The sequence below is a fragment of the Heterodontus francisci genome, chromosome 2, assembly GCF_036365525.1.
Source record: "Heterodontus francisci isolate sHetFra1 chromosome 2, sHetFra1.hap1, whole genome shotgun sequence".
NCBI classification, from domain to species: Eukaryota; Metazoa; Chordata; class Chondrichthyes; order Heterodontiformes; family Heterodontidae; genus Heterodontus; species Heterodontus francisci.
In genome coordinates, this window is record NC_090372.1 from 10,798,025 (window position 1) to 10,814,118 (window position 16,094).

At 41.2% G+C, this 16,094-nt stretch overlaps 1 protein-coding gene across 8 annotated transcripts in view; it reads right to left on the reverse strand.

The window, feature by feature from the left end:
* ulk4 (unc-51 like kinase 4) overlaps positions 1 to 16,094 on the reverse strand; it is a 448,354-nt gene that overhangs the window by 65,099 nt on the left and 367,161 nt on the right. For all 8 annotated transcript variants that reach the window (XM_068054427.1, XM_068054423.1, XM_068054428.1 and 5 more), the window contains 3 exons: positions 12,475 to 12,641; positions 4,820 to 4,918; positions 2,818 to 3,003 (listed from right to left, as the gene is read on the reverse strand). In XM_068054427.1, coding sequence (XP_067910528.1) covers positions 2,818 to 3,003; positions 4,820 to 4,918; positions 12,475 to 12,641 — 452 coding nt within the window. The remainder of the gene's footprint in view (positions 1 to 2,817; positions 3,004 to 4,819; positions 4,919 to 12,474; positions 12,642 to 16,094) is intronic.

The window sequence follows — 16,094 nt, forward strand, 5'->3', positions numbered from 1 at the left end:
ACAACTAACAGCAAATGCTAAATCTATATTACAGGTATATGTTACCCTTAGGAAGAATGGACTTTTGATTTAAGTTAAAGTGGTTATTCAGATTGCACAGCAAATTTTACTCATATTGACTCCAGTTCAAGCCTTAAAACCCACTGAGAACTTCATCACCAACAGCTTGTGACAGAACCCCATTTACTGTCTCAAAGTTTCTGCTTTTAATCTCTTACGTATCATTGAAGTGGTTTGATCAGATGAGAGATTTCACAAAACAAATCAAATAATCCAATTAAACAGAGCGAGCAAAATAAAAAGCTTAATATCAACTGTGTGACATGAAGACTTTGGATATCTGCATCAAGCATACATGTTTTTAGAATGAAATAAATTAGTTCTTTAGATCTGTTAATTAAATCAACAGAACAATCAAATCTAAAAACAAAGACATTACATGAACATTAAAGTCAAAGAAGCATTCAAAACTCTCGTCATAAATGGTCTTTCTCACATAATTTGTGTCCACAGAATGTACAGAGCGTAAAGGGAAACGAATGGGTTGGATTATCAATTCTCCTTTAAGTTCTGAAACTGCATCTTTGTGACAGTTTCATTAGTTTTTTCATGTCTATAATGAGCACCATTTTACTTTTCCCTGAAATTTTCTCTCCTCTCCTGAAGGCCCATACTGGGAAATTGTAATCTGGGAGCCGGCAACCCTCTCTTATCCTCACTGGAGGAGCAATTTATCACCTAAGATGAGGCAGTAAGTGTTGCCAAACTATTCAATAATTGCGGGGTGGGGGGGTGCGGGAACATCATAGCCAATCCCAATCATTATGTTCACACAGACATACTTCCTAACTAAGAAAAAGTGAAGAAAGTGCAAATCTGTTGGTCAGAATTTTCCAAGGGCTCTCTAGATTCAGGAATTGTGCCTTTAAATTGGAAACTTGCAAATGCCACTGCATTATTTGAGAAGGGAGGGAAGGGGAAACTAGGGAACTGCAGGCCCATCAGTTTAACACCACCTGTGGGGAAGTAACTGGAATGTATCATTAGAGACAGAGGCTGGGATTTTACTGAGCTCCCGACATTGGGCTCCATGGTGGTGGCGGAAGGTCATTCCGGCAGAGGTCCACCATGGAGCCCGACACTGAGAGTGCTGGGCCCGATCTTTCCGGCGGCAGCGAGGCTCCGTAGCAGCCCCCCTACTGCTGCGTGACGGGACATGGATTAACATATTTAAATTAATGAAATGAATACATTTAAGTAAAGTCAACAGTGATCTTACAGTCAGGTCACGATCTTCCGAGTGGCGGCTGGCACTCATGCACCTTCATCATGGTGGGGAAGGGGGGGAATTATGATCTTTAGTGCAGTGATGGTGGGGGGAACCTGACTCTAATGCAAATTACTAGTGTAGGGGAGTCCTCTGCACTTTGAACGGTTTGGTGGGGGGAAAGGGCAAGTGTTGAATGGGGGGCGGGGGGGGAGGGCAAATGTTGAATTTAATTGTTATTGGGGAGGAGGGGCAATGGATTTATTGGCGGTACAATTGGGGGGGGGGGGGGCGGGAGTTAGCCCTTTAAAAATTTAAACGACCCGGCAGGGCTGGCTGCCCTTTAGAAATGGCGCCAATGCCTTTGCACAGGGCCCAGCTGGATCAACCTGGGCCACCACGAGGAAGATTGCAGCGCGCAGCCCGCATGCGCGGGCCACCATTTGTTTCAAGAAAATCCAACCCAGAGTGACTCAGCACGTTCACAAATATTTACTGAGCAAAGAGTGTCAACACAGATTTGTGAAGGGTAGGTCATGTCTGATTAATCTAGCTGAATTGCTTGAGATCACTAGCATGGTGGATAGGGAAGTGTCTATGGATGCTATCTATATGGACTTCCAGAAGGCATTTGATAAGGTTGCACTCAAAGAATTAGCAGCAAAAATGGGAGCATATGGAATTGGAGGCAACCTTGTGATGTGGGTTGGTAATTGATTGGTATGCAGGAAAGAGCGAGTAGGGAGAAAGGCAATGTTCCTTGACTTGTGAGATGTTTCCAGTGGTGTTTCCTAAGGATCTGAACTGGGGCCTCAACTATTAAACTTGCATGAAGGAAGAGAGAGCTGCATCTCCAAGTTTGGGGACACAGTAAGTTGTATAATGTTCAGTGTTCTTACCCATTTCACAAAATCATTCTGCCATTGCTGGCTGCCAGATTTCCCTGCTCCCCTCAATCAGCAAGAGTTAGTAGATTGTAGGTTGAGAAAAAAATCCCTCTCTTCCTCTTGTAAACACTATAGTCTAAAGCTTCTGTGAACTCTATCGAGGGATTGGAATAACAGCAGGTGGGGCTTCAGCTCACCATTTTCTGCCACCCTGTGATCCAGTCCCAAATCTCTTGGGGCCATTTAAAAATGAACAGTGATGCCCATATCTGTAAAGGCACCAACCCCCCCACTGCAGCTGGGAACTAAGGGAGCCTGTGGCTCAGATTAGGCTGAAGGGAGAAGTACCAATGCCTTTAATTGCTCCTGGAAGGTCTCTCTGACTTTACCTGTTAGGGCCTTCACTAGGCCCATAACAGGAGCTGCAGCTGCCCTCAGCAGACATTAGTCTCACTGGGCCTATCATGGGCAAGCAAAACAAACAGGAAGAGCCGGCTGGCTCTGTTCCTTTATATTTTCAGCATACATTTTAGCTGTTTGTTCAAGGTGTCATTCAGATTGGCTAAAGGTCAATAATATGTTTAAACAAACAAGAAACCGTAAATGTCAGTGTGCCAGCTTCTCTGTTAACTGCATTAATAGTTGTTTGAAACTTTTACTCACCAGCCTTTTGATGACTCTAAGTAGAAGTTTCTGATGTTTTGGATCCCTTCTACAGTTTAGTGCTTCTGCAAAACAGTCCATGTTTTCTTGGGATAGGCTATCTTGGTTTTCACCACCATACAGCTGAACCATGAGTGATAGAGAATGCAATGAACTCTCGTGCACATCTGGATCGTCACTGGAGAGCTAGAGATTAACAGGCACTGGTTATAAAAATAGGTAAGTTGCACCTACAACGTATCTTGAATCTGAGATAGTGCATTCTTCAGTTTCTTCCAGATCAAAGAATCCTGTTTCAAAATTCATTAACCCGCTCTTCTCAAAACATACATACAAATTAGGTCACTTGAAACTTTTTCCTCTAGTGCTCCTGCCAAAACTTCACATCTCTCTTTAACTCAATACCAAACAGTCCTGCTTCTGCACTGGATAACATTAGCAGATTGAATACCCTTAAAAGTTGTAGGCACATATCTGAAAACCTTAAACAAATGGAGGAAGGAGAATGTGCTTCACACAATATCAGACAGGGTTGCTAAAGCAGATTCCCTACACATCCTGTTAGCCACAGTTGTGTGACCTAGGCTGGCCAGGGATAAATTTAGAAGATATTCCCTCACTTTTATTTAGAAAAAAAATCATCCACAGTTTTACAGCAATGACTATTACATTCATAGCACCTGGTTAGAAGATTTGGACATCATCCTGTGTGCTACTGAACCCATAGACCAGAACGTTTGTCAAATTAATTGCTGGTCTATGCTGAAGTCAGGCACAGCACGGATCACGAATTATAATTGGCTTCAGCACCTCCAGAACTAGGAATAGGGAAAAAAAATCAGCCAAGTTTTCTACTTGACCACTATTAAATGCCCATGTGATTGATGTGGACAGGATTGGGCCTGCCTGTGTTGTTCCCCTCACCACCGCACCCCACCCCCCCCCCCCCCCCCCCCCACCCCACAATTGTCTTCTAACAGTCATTGGAGCAGAATTACTGTTTCTGTGCTTAGGCTTAAAGCATCACACAGGTGGAGTACAGATAGGAAAACCGGGCAGAGAGTGGCGTACACCACCGAGGCAGCCTGCACGATTTACCACCTATTACTTAAAATGGCATGTAAATGCTACACCCAATTATCCTATTTGTGTTCTACCATTATGTTACTCTATGCCCAAGCAGTGACGAAAAAAATTCCCCCTCCTTCCCCAACCCTGTCAAGATACTCAAATGAAAAATGACCATTTGGGTAAGGAACAGGGGCCTGCCACTATCTGTATAGCAATACCTGACTGCGAGTCACTGCATTCAGGAGACAAGGAGAGAAAAGAGAAGCTGGAAAGAAACTGTTGTGTATTGATATTTCTGTTAAAAACTTATCTATTAGTTTCAAGAGGTGCCATGTGGACAAATTGAACACCTCATTACTACCCTACGCAAGGCGAAGAGAATGATCTCATCTGAACCTGTTCCAACTGGAGTTGTAGCTCTGATAAATGATATGTATACATAAATATAAAAAAATTATTGTTGAGTTAGCGATGTAGAAGCCTAGAGGCCAGCAGGATGATGATAGGAATCGTAGACCTTTTCACATTGTTTTTTCTTGCTTGGATACAGTGAGGGCTGCTAGGAGTGATACCAAAGCTGTGCTGGAATACTTTTTCGGAGTATGTTGCAATGTCAACTCTGTACTGAACCAACATGCTCTTGTGGGTTTTTTTTGTACTGTCTATAGACTAGTGGAAACTTTTGGAAATTCAGAACTAATATTGGGCTTACCTTTAGTTTTAAACGTTATTTTAATTGAGCAATTTTGAGAAACAATCTTTTAATGTTATTTAAAACTGCTTTTTTAAAACTAATTTATCTGAAGTCTAATTTGAGAATACTCTACCAATAAATATTTCTGTTCGCTCTACCTGTGAAGTTCAACTCAGCATCACAGCAAACAAGCAAACCCCAACGTTCGCTCATTCCAGAAATGAAATGAATTCTTACCAGCTGAATAAGCAGGCTAATTAAGTCTGTCAGGGGTTTATTGATAAGCAGAAGTTCCTCAGCAGCCTGAGTGTCCCCTCCTGTGCCTGATTTCTGAGCCTTAATGAGAAAACAGAAATGAAAAGGAATCTTGCAGCGTGTGCTCTTTTGAGATACAAATGAGTCCCAGCAGGTGGTGAAAAATGTCAGTGGAAGATAGCGAAAAAAAACACTTCATACCATTTTCTGTATGGGTAAAATGTTTCCATCCATAATTATCTAACTGTTAATTTATGGTGTTTTACTGACATTTATATTGCAACATAATCATGCTTATGGCATTTCCCTTGACAATCAAATTTTACAAACAGTAATTGGTTAACTATTTGATAACTGGAGCAGGATTTGAGTCTGGTACACACAGGTTCACAAGCACTCATTTATAACTAAGGCAAGTAAACTAAAGATCCCATGTGTACTGACAGTTTTAGCGCAGAAAAAATTAAAATCAAATTAGAACCAAATACCACCAAACTGAAATGGCCTAGCAAGCCACTCAGTTCAAGGGCAATTAGGGATGGGGAACAAATGCTGGCCTTGCCCGTGATGCCCACATCCCATGAAATAATAAAAAGAAAAATTTTCAGGTACTTCAACACAATAGATTTCGTCACTTGTTTTTGAAGGTGATATGTCTGCAGGAATTTCTTGTGAGAGTCAGAAGTTCATTATTGTAAAAGAACCTGCTACAGCATTCCTGAGGGCCGCTGCTATGTACGATTGTCCTTTTCCTGTCTCCCATTCTCCTTCCCATTCTCCCTGTACTTAGTAGCAAAGGAACAGGAATAGGCTATTCAGCCCCTTGAGTCTGCTCTGCTATTCAATAAATCATGCTGATCTGCATCTTAACTTCATCAACCCACTTTTTTTTAAACATATCCCTTTAGATTCTTATCTATCAAAAACTGATCAATCACCATTTGATACTTTCAATCGACCCCCAGCCTGCACAACTTTTTGGGGAAGAGAGTTCCAGATTTCCACTACCCTTTGTTTAGCATTTTCCCTGAATGTGCTAGCTCTAATTTTAAGCTTACAGCCCCTTGCTCTGGACTCCCCCACACCAGAAGTAGTAAGGCTGCTCCCAGCAAGGCATTGGATGGATTGAATTTATTACAATGAGGCCTGAATGAGATAGGTTAGGAAGATCCAGGATGAGAAAGCCAGTTGATGAAGGATAGAACTGGAGTCAATCTTTACATACTTTTATATTTACTTACAGAGTTACACATTACAAGCATAGACCTTCAAATCCAACAACCACAATTTTAGTCTATGTCTATTTATAGGGGCTCAATGAATCCCAAGTTAATGCCCACTATGTGTGCGTACAACTAAACACAATTAATATATAATTAACACAGGAGACATGCATATCAGTCAGCAAAGGACTAGGTTAGATGTCAGGAGGTGTTTTCTTTTGCAAGGGGTCACTGACTTTTGGATCAAGTTATTGGCAGCTTGATCAGTGAGTGTGGATTTGTTGCAAGCATTCAAAAGGGAGCTGCACAAGTTCCTGGCTGAGATTGACATCACGGTGTATAAAAGGTAGGTGGGGTATTAGGTGATGTGTCTCATGGCCATTTTGGTGTCCTGGAACTTGTTTCAATCACCTTTTGGGTCAGATGGGAATTTCCCAACTTTTTTTTCCCCCGACATTGGCATGGGGGTTTTCTCTTTTTTTGACATTTCCCAGGTGAATATGCGGCTGCTGATTGGAGGGGAGCACTGGGGCTCATGATGCTCAGTTGCACCATGACTATGTGCGGCAGGCTCAATGGACCAGCTGATCTTTTCCCGTTCATTATGGGTATATGCTTGTCTGTTCGAGCTCTGGTCAGTTTTGGGTACCACATTATATAGACAAGGTAACAAAGCTGTAGACAGCATTCAGCCACTAGGATGATGCCAGGGATGGGAAACTATAGTCATGACAAGAGATTTGAGCGACTGGGACTACTTCCACTGGAACAGAGAAGGCTTAGAGGTGTTCAAAATTGCATGAAATGTTTTGATCGAGTGAAGATTATTTCCGCTGGTTGGGGAATCAATGATGGGTGGCTGGGGGAGTGGTTGTCAATTTAAAATGATTGAGAGAGTGAGCACAGAGGTTAGGAGAAATTTCTTGGAGCATGGAATGATTTGCCATACAGAGTAGCTGAAGCATGGAACAATGTACCTTTTAAGAAAAAATGGGATAAATATTTCAAACGGAAGATGATACAGGACTATGGAGAGAGAACAGGGCAATGGGATTTGTCTTGAACTTCTGTAGCGAAGAGTATGCATGCACACGATGGGTGACTGGCCTCCTTCGTCCTATAAACTTCAATGGTTTTAGGTCCCTAATTCTTCCCTAATGTGCAATGGTTTTCCATGTGCATCGCCATCTTGGATTGCACTCAACCCTCATGTCAACAATTTGGCTCTTCTGAGCAGTGACTATAGTTACGTCCCACTCACCATTTCCATGAAACAATACAGCTTTTAATGATTTTTGTGGGATCAGCTCATCAAATACATTTGTTACAAAGTATTTTTCTGAGCTGTTTTTGCTCATAAGCACACAGTGAAGCAACCATTCTCTTTTGTGTAAAAAGACGAGGGAAAGTGGATTTTCTTTCAGCAGTTGTAATGCACGCAAATGTTAAAGATTGTTTAAGGACAACGTAAGTTCTGTGGAGTCAACTTAAAAGTAGTAGGGTGGCATAAATACTCCCACTATGTCCATTGTAATATATGTATTTAGAGAGAGTCACTCACACAGACTGCCATAAAAATAGCCTTAGGCCCCCAGGCAGCGTTTGCATGTCTCATGTAAATATTCACTTGTTTCCGTCTGCACACCTGTGTGAGCCACAGGCTATGTAAGACAGCTGTAGTATTAAGAAAACAGCCAATGATGCATGACTTGTGGATTCCAACAACTTACTCCACAAAAGAAACTAGGCTCACATAATTTCTTGGATTTTAATTAAGTACTTCTTTGATACCTGCATTTTTAATATTGCAGAACCGATTGTAACATGGGTAAGAGTATTAAATGAGTCCTTGATTAATGATTCTTTTATAAAAAAGACATTAAAGTGAAGCCCATCATTTGGGCTGGAAGTGATGATTTTTTAAAATTAGTATTGAGTGCAGGAGGAAATACCCTTAGTTTAATCAGTGGTGAGGAAATCTAGGAGTACTGTGGGTATTAAAAAGGTCCCATAGCCTCTCTATCCCTTTTGTTATAGTTCCACAAGCCTTCTATTCCAGATCATTGTTTCTTTGTACAAGTATCTTTAAATATCTCCTTTAACTAAGATCCAGCCTTGATAGATGCCACTACTTGCCCAGCTATTACACAAAATCAGCAAACCAACAAGCACATATGTCCTCAGTTAAATCATTCATCGTTTGGTTGAGCCGTTGTCTGCCAGCTCGGGTGAGCATGAGAGATCCTATGACACCTTTTGAAGAGCAAGAAATTCTGTCAGTATCCTGGCCAACAATGCAACCTCAACCAGCTGTGCCAAAAAAACAGGTTATCGAGTGATTGATTCAGTTGTTAATTGAGGGAGTTTGCAGTGTGCAAATTTAGCTGTTGAGTTTGACTATTTAATGACAACTATGACTGCACTTCATAAAGTAATCCATTGGCTGGAAAGTGTTTTGGGACATCCTGAGGAATGTACTGTGATAGTGCGCCTTGTTGGTCATCTAAGGCAGTGTACTCAAGAGATATAAGACATGGGGTTGTGTTATGTGATTCTATCCACAGCAATTTCTTTACTTCACTGTGGCCACTTGAGGGGATTTGCTTTCCCATAGAGGAGGGAGAAGTAAATTAGAGAAACTAATATGCACCTCGCAGCAGTCAACTCAAGAGTGGCAAAGGCAGGGAGACCAGGAAACTGGCACAAGCCTTTGAGAAGAAGGAAACCTTAAGATGGACAAGGAGGTAACATACAAAGTACAAAAAAATGATGACCCTATCTGTAGAGCAGCTATTATATTAAAGTACATGTATAACAAGACTGTACTGGATTAACAAGCACAAACTATTCCTAAGGATGTGAAGGCCTTAGAAAGAGCGCAGAAAATATTTACTAGGTTGGTTCCAGGGATGAAGGACTTCAGTTACGTGGATAGATTGGAGAAGCTAGGTTTGTTCTCCTTATAGCAGAGAAGTTGAAAGGAGATTTGATAGAGGTGTTCAAAATCATAAGGGGTCTATACAGAGTAGAAAGAGAGAAAGTGATCCCATTGATGGAAGGGTCTAGAACCAGCGGACACAGATTTAAGGTGATTGATAAAAGAACCAAAGGCGATATGAGGAAGAACTTTTTTATGCATGAAAGGTGGTTGAGGTAGATTTAATCATGGCTTTCAAAAGGGAATTAGATAAGTACTTGAAAAGAAAACATTGCAGGACCATGGGTAATGGGCGGGGGATTGGGTCAAGCTGATTCCTCTTGCAGAGAACTGGCATGGACTCGATGTGTCGAATGGCCTCCTTCTGGGCTGTAACCATTCTAGATTCTTTGAGGCAATCCAATTTAGTTGGATCTGTGCTACCATTCTTGGTAATCCATCACTGCTCTGTACATTTAAAACATCCTTCTATAGTGTTTGAGGGGCAAATAATGTGCAAGTCGGAAATTTGTTACAAGCCAGAATTTTATTTGATAGGACAAGAATAGTGTGTTAATTAAGAAAAATTTGAATCACCGTAGGAAGAAAACCTGTGAAGATTTCAGTTCATCATGTCCCAGTTAAAACAAATGTGTTCAAGTGGCAGACTGCTGCAGCCTCAAGGACTGCAACAGTACACTGTTGATCTGATCTTTCAGCAGTTTAAATAGAGGCACACAGAAAGCTGCCTTTGCCATACTCCAAAATGCCATAAGTACCCTTTTATACCACTGCTAATCAAGTTCCAAACATTACAGTATAACTGGACAAGAAAATGAATCCAACCATTTCATCTGTTAGTTTTTTCTAAATGAAACATAAATATTGGCCTTAAATCTCCTTAGGGGTTGTGCTGATTGCCACCATAAACTCGGTGGGAGAACAGAAGAAATGGTGCAAATGGCCCTTTTCAATCATTTACGGCAGTTATGGTGGGAGATTAGAACAATGCCCGTGGAAATTCAGGAGCACAGCATTTACATTAGATACTTGCATTGGTAGAATTCACTTGCAGTTTGTACTTATATTAGTTTAATTTCTAATGAATGCAATTCTGAAGGGGGGAAAATAACAAGCATTATGAGTCCATCACACATCGTCTGCTCCTGGATGCAACTTTCTGCTCAAAGTCAGCAGATGCAATGGAATATGACAGTGCCACTTATCACAGCTGGAAAGTTACTGCCTGAGGAATGTGTGACAGTATAGCATTCTCAGATAATGACAACAATACACCATATGGTGCTGCATTATTACTGGGCTAGACATAAGGTGAACTGGATTGCAAGTATTTGGCTTAAGAGAATGAGAGATATTCCCGACATTTCTTCCTGCAACATTTCTGATTTTGTTTCTTTTGATGTAGCATTGGAGATTCTGAATTTACAGTTACAAGATATGGCATGATTATAGGGCAATATCCTGTACAGAGTTTTTAGCATTCACTTGATGTTAAAATGCAAGATACTCCAGCTTCTGGAGCATATCTACTTTTTAATTTTATTGTTTTGGTTTTTATTTCTATAAACAACAAACTTTTCATGATATAAATCTTCAGTTTGTTGGGCAGTCTTGGCCATCATTCTTAGCTAGCCTCAGGATACAATCATCTGATTCATCCATCCTATCGCTATCTCCATGGATAGCACAGGTTTTATGTTGACCATGAAATCTTCCTGTTACTTTGTCAACTTCAGCAAGGTCGATTGCCATGGTCTTTGCCGCCAATAATTCAGTTGCTGGCACAGAGTGTTCATGAAGCTTAAATAACAATGCAATCCCTAGTGCCATTCTTCATGCTGCTGCTTATTCAGCTGTTATACGAGGATATCTTTAAAATATTTTTTTCCCTGATTTTCTTCCTTTATCTCTTTGGGGCGGCACAGTGGCGCAGTGGTTAGCACTGCAGCCTCACAGCTCCAGGGACCCGGGTTCGATTCCGGGTACTGCCTGTGTGGAGTTTGCAAGTTCTCCCTGTGTCTGTGTGGGTTTTCTCCGGGTGCTCCAGTTTCCTCCCACAAGCCAAAAGACTTGCAGGTTGATAGGTAAATTGGCCATTATAAATTGTCACTAGTATAGGTAGGTGGTAGGGAAATATAGGAACAGGTGGGGATGTTTGGTAGGAATATGGGATTAGTGTAGGATTAGTATAAATGGGTGGTTGATGGTCGGCACAGACTCGGTGGGCCGAAGGGCCTGTTTCAGTGCTGTATCTCTAATCTAATCTAATCTAGTATGTTTCCATGGATGGTGGAGGCCCACTAGTATCTTTCCCAACTCGTTATTCTCCATGTTTAAGCCTAGGCTATAAGTGTTGGCAGGCTTTTTTACATTGAAATTCACCATAACTTGCCCTGTTGGACCCCACCAGGAGATTGAGGAATGGCATTAAACTATACCAATGCATATCTGCACTCAAGTACAGTGACAACGAGGGTTGTGATTCTTAATGCCTGATTTGACAGCATCAATGTACCTTGCATATACCCTGGCCTATATATAAGAACATTAGAAACAGGAGCAGGAGTAGGCCATACAGTCCCTTGTGCCTTCTCTAACATTCAATAAGAGCTGAGCTTCTATCTTAACTTTATTTTGCTGCCTTATTCCCTTTGTGCCCAAACATCTACTGATCTTACTGATCTCAGTTTTCAATATAATCAACAATGGAGCATCCACAATCCTTTGAGGTAAAGAATTCCAAAGATTCACACACCTCTGAGTGAAGACATTTCTCATCTCAGTCCTAAATAGCTGACCCCTTATCCTGAGACTATGAGCCCTAGTTCTAGACTCTCCAGTCAGGGGAAACAGCCTCTCAGTCTACCTCATCAAGCTCTAAGATTTTTAAAAAATGAAATCATCTTTCATTCTTCTAAATGCCAGAGAATATAGGCCCATTTTATTCAATCACTCCTCATAGGACAATCCTGTCATCCCAGGAATCAATCAATCAATACTCCCCCTCATTGACTGTCTTTGAACATGCAGACATAGTGGTACAGATGGACACTCACAAAGAAACTTAGACATAGAAAACGCCATCCATTTTGTGTTTAGATGCCAAAGATTTACTCAGAATGCAGTGAACCTGTGCTCTTTGCTGTTAAAACCAGACAATTCTGGTGGGTAATTTGGCCTATATTTGTGATTATAATCAAAGTTCTTCTCTCCTGGAAGTGTTGGCTCTTCCTGTTAGCCTTCAACTTTGATTCAAACCAGGAATTCTGGAGAAGATAGTGAATGGAATAATGTAAAAAAACAGAAGCTAAGTTAGACTAGGCATCTCTTTCCCATTTGCCAATGAGCAGGGAGCAGAGTGCCCACCCACTTTATTTGCCAAGAAGACCTAAGAAGCAGACAAAAAGTACTAAAGGAGAGAAAAATACAAACTAGAAATCCAGCTAAAAAATTGACCACTTCAGGCCTCACCTTACCTGTAAAGCAGAGCGGACAACAGTGGATGTATGCTTCAGCATATTGTGTAAAATATCAATTAGAGGAAACAGCAGATTGCTAGTGGTCTTCATGCTGCTTTTATCATCCATTTCGAAGTAGATGGCCGTGGTTTCAATAAATAAGTTACGGACAGAATCAACAAGGCCTGTGGGGGTGGAAAAAGAACAGAAATCAGCTGTGTTGACTCAACACAAACTATTCAGTACTAACTTTCATACACACTACAATAGAGCTGACTCGCTATGTACGTTAATTAGCGCATGTGTTAATTGTGTATTGTTTTGTAGTTCTGTGTCCCTGTTCCAGCCAAATCCATGCTAATAGCTGTGCTTGGGAGTAAATAGATACAAAAAATGTATGTTAATGTGTTACTGGTGGTTTTTGCTTATGAAGTATTTGTCACAGTGAAAAAAAGGATTTCTCTTTAAATTTCTAAATTTACATTTCTAAAACTTTATTTGCTTTGTCTTTTTTGAAATTGGGGTTTCCAAGTACATAACATCCATCTTTTATAAACTTATTGTACATCTTCCTCCTAAGGCAGTCCCTCGGGACCGAAGATGACTTGCTTCCACTCTGGTTCATTGCATTCTAACATGGCTAATGAGTCCGATATGCAAACCACAGGCTCTACCACATATGGGACAGATGTTGTTTGAAGAGTTGGATAGGCTAGCTACTTGGGGGCCTGGGGGAGCTGCTGTGTGCTCCTTCTGCTGCCAGGACTTGGCTTCCACATGCTCCTGTTGAAATCTCATGAGGTGCTCGGTACCTTCCCGAATGCATCTTCTCCACTTTGAGCAGTTGAGGGACAGGCACTCCCATGAGTCGATGGGTATGTTGGATTGCTTCACGATTACTTTTGAGAATGACCCTAAAGTGTTTCCTTTACTCTTTTGCAAGTCTTTTGCGACGAAACTCAGAGTACAGCAGTTGCTTCGGGAGTCTCATGTCAGCCTTGTGAGTGACATGGCCCGCCCAGCAAAGCTGGTTTTAGGTGATTAGCACCTCGATGCTGGGAATATTGGCATATAGGTGTACATTCAGACACACAGCTCGTACATATATCGGAACAGAAGACTCATGTGCAGTATAAAGACCAGCACAGAGTAGTTCTGTGCTGTATATTCCATGTAAAGAGATATACACATATTTCAGGTTTCTTACTATGACTATGCATGTGGGACTCGTTAGGTCTGTAATGGAGGTCCTCCAAATCAGTAGTCTTATTAGTTAGTCATTGTTCATTATGGCCAGTGGATGAATTGCTGTACTGGGGGATGGGTACTTTGTATTGAGTGATCCTCCAAGAATAACCTTGAGTGCCTGATATTTCACCAGTTCTAGGCGGAGGCTATACAATTGGCATGTGTCTCATCCATGTTTATTGCGTGAGTGGGGTGAGGGGATGGTGATTCATTTCACAATTCACCATAGGGAGTGTTGCAACCACTTGCAACTAGTAGCTACAGTTGTGCCAGCATGATCATTGTGTTTAGTAGGCAGGCCCAGCTGACACTAATCTGAGTCATCTAGAAACGCAAGACCGGTCAAGTTCTTAGTGGTGTCCTAGACAGCTTTCCAGAATAAGTGGAGGCGGGTGCCCTTCAAGTCTTGACTTCTAATGGAGTAAGTGTTGACATCTGCTCAAAGCTGGTGTCACAACAGTAGAAGAAATGGGAAAGTGCGGAGCATGATCCAAAACAATAAAATTACTCTGTGGGGCATTGGGGAAGTTCAGCTGGATGCATAGAGCAGCATGCAAAGCACAGTAAGGCCCTGATAAGAAAGTGCTCCGTGTGCCAAGGACATACTTGTGGCTGTATAAGATATGCATTACCACAGGTGTCAAGACCTTCAGTCATGTGGTACAGCACATGGGCATTTGATTCAGTTAAAATCTGATTTCTGCATTATGTACTAGGGATCAGCATGTTAATAACGGAAGCACTGACATTTACTAAACCTACTGATATTCAACCTGTCATTAGCGCATGCATGACTGAATTTCATTTTTCCATATCATACAGGGATGCGAATTGGAGACCTAAAAAGATGCCTGAGCCCGGCTCCAGAGATATGAACACATAATCCAGATTGGCACGTCACCGAGATGCCATCCTTCAGATGAGCCATTAACCAATACCACCAAAAAATAGATTATCTGGTCATTCATCTCAATGTTTCTTGTGGAACCCTTGGTATGTGCAAATTGGCTGCAGTGTTTACTTATAAAACAGCAGAGATTTCACTTCAAAAGCCATTTACTGGCTGTGAAGCACTTAGTGAAAGCATGAGGATGTGAAAGATGCCATATGAATGCATTTTTTCCCTAAATAGATGCTCTTGCAGTTTATGATGTGTCAAAATGACTTTGCTAACTGATAGCCATTGCTAGTTCAGGAGAATTAGCATACATCTCCTTTCCATTATCTACATTGAAAAATAACACATTTACAAATACAATATCCTGAAGACATGTAATTGGGTTTATAAGATATCCCCAATACAATAGGCATTAATTAACTGCATTGGAAATAAAGAATATGTTGGAAGTACATCAACATCTGCAAAGAGGAAAAGTAGGTTACTATATTGTGTAGAAAGCCTTCATCAGAACCAGTGATGGGTCTCTGCCCAAAAAAAACTATTTCTGCTTTGTATTTCAGCAATTTTCTACATTAAAAAAAAATTATTTCCAGCATTTACTGTATTTTTCTCCTTTTAAATGGTATTTTATTTCTTATTTTAAAGAAGCGGTTCAGTAGCATTATTGTTGTGTTCATTGGAATGCATTTGATCACACAGAAAAGGTACAAAAATGGTGCAGATTATGAAAAAAAGGGAAAATTAGCCCTCAATTAAAGGAGTCACAGGCTGCCAAATGGAATTTGCATCCCAACATATTTGAGAGCTTGATTCAAGGCAGCATTTTTATCCCAATAACAACTTGCATTTTAAATTGTACCTGTTATGATCAGGTGAGGAAGGGTCAAAAGGCTCCCCTCTTTTCCCTCTCCTTGTTTGACCACAACAGGCTTATTTCATCATAAGAAGTAGGAGGAGGAGTAGGCCGTCTGGCCCCTCGAGCCTGCTCCGCCATTCAATAAGATCATGGCTGATCTTTTCTTTTTTAAATGGATATACTTGCCAATTCAGTGAGTGTTTAACTGTTTACGCACCATGATCATAAAAAGAGCCAACTGGACAGGTTTTCTCGAGTTTAACAAAGAAAGAGGTTATTTTATTGTACTTAAACCAATCCAAATAAAATAATAAAAATATGCTCCAACTTTCACACACACTCACAAAACAGGTTACAGAGTGGAGAAGGATAGATTGGTCAAATAGTCCAGAGAAATAAAGAGGGTACATAGTCTGTGGAGGTTGGAGACGCAGCTGGCTTCAGGCTGAATTCGGTGGTCCTGAGGCTTCTGAACAAAGAACAAAGAACAGTACAGCACAGGAACAGGCCATTCGGCCCTCCAAGCCTGCGCCGATCTTGATGCCTGTCGAAACTAAAACCTTCTGTACTTCCGGGGACCGTTTCCCTCTATTCCCATCCTATTCGTGTATTTGTCAAGATGCCTCTTAAACG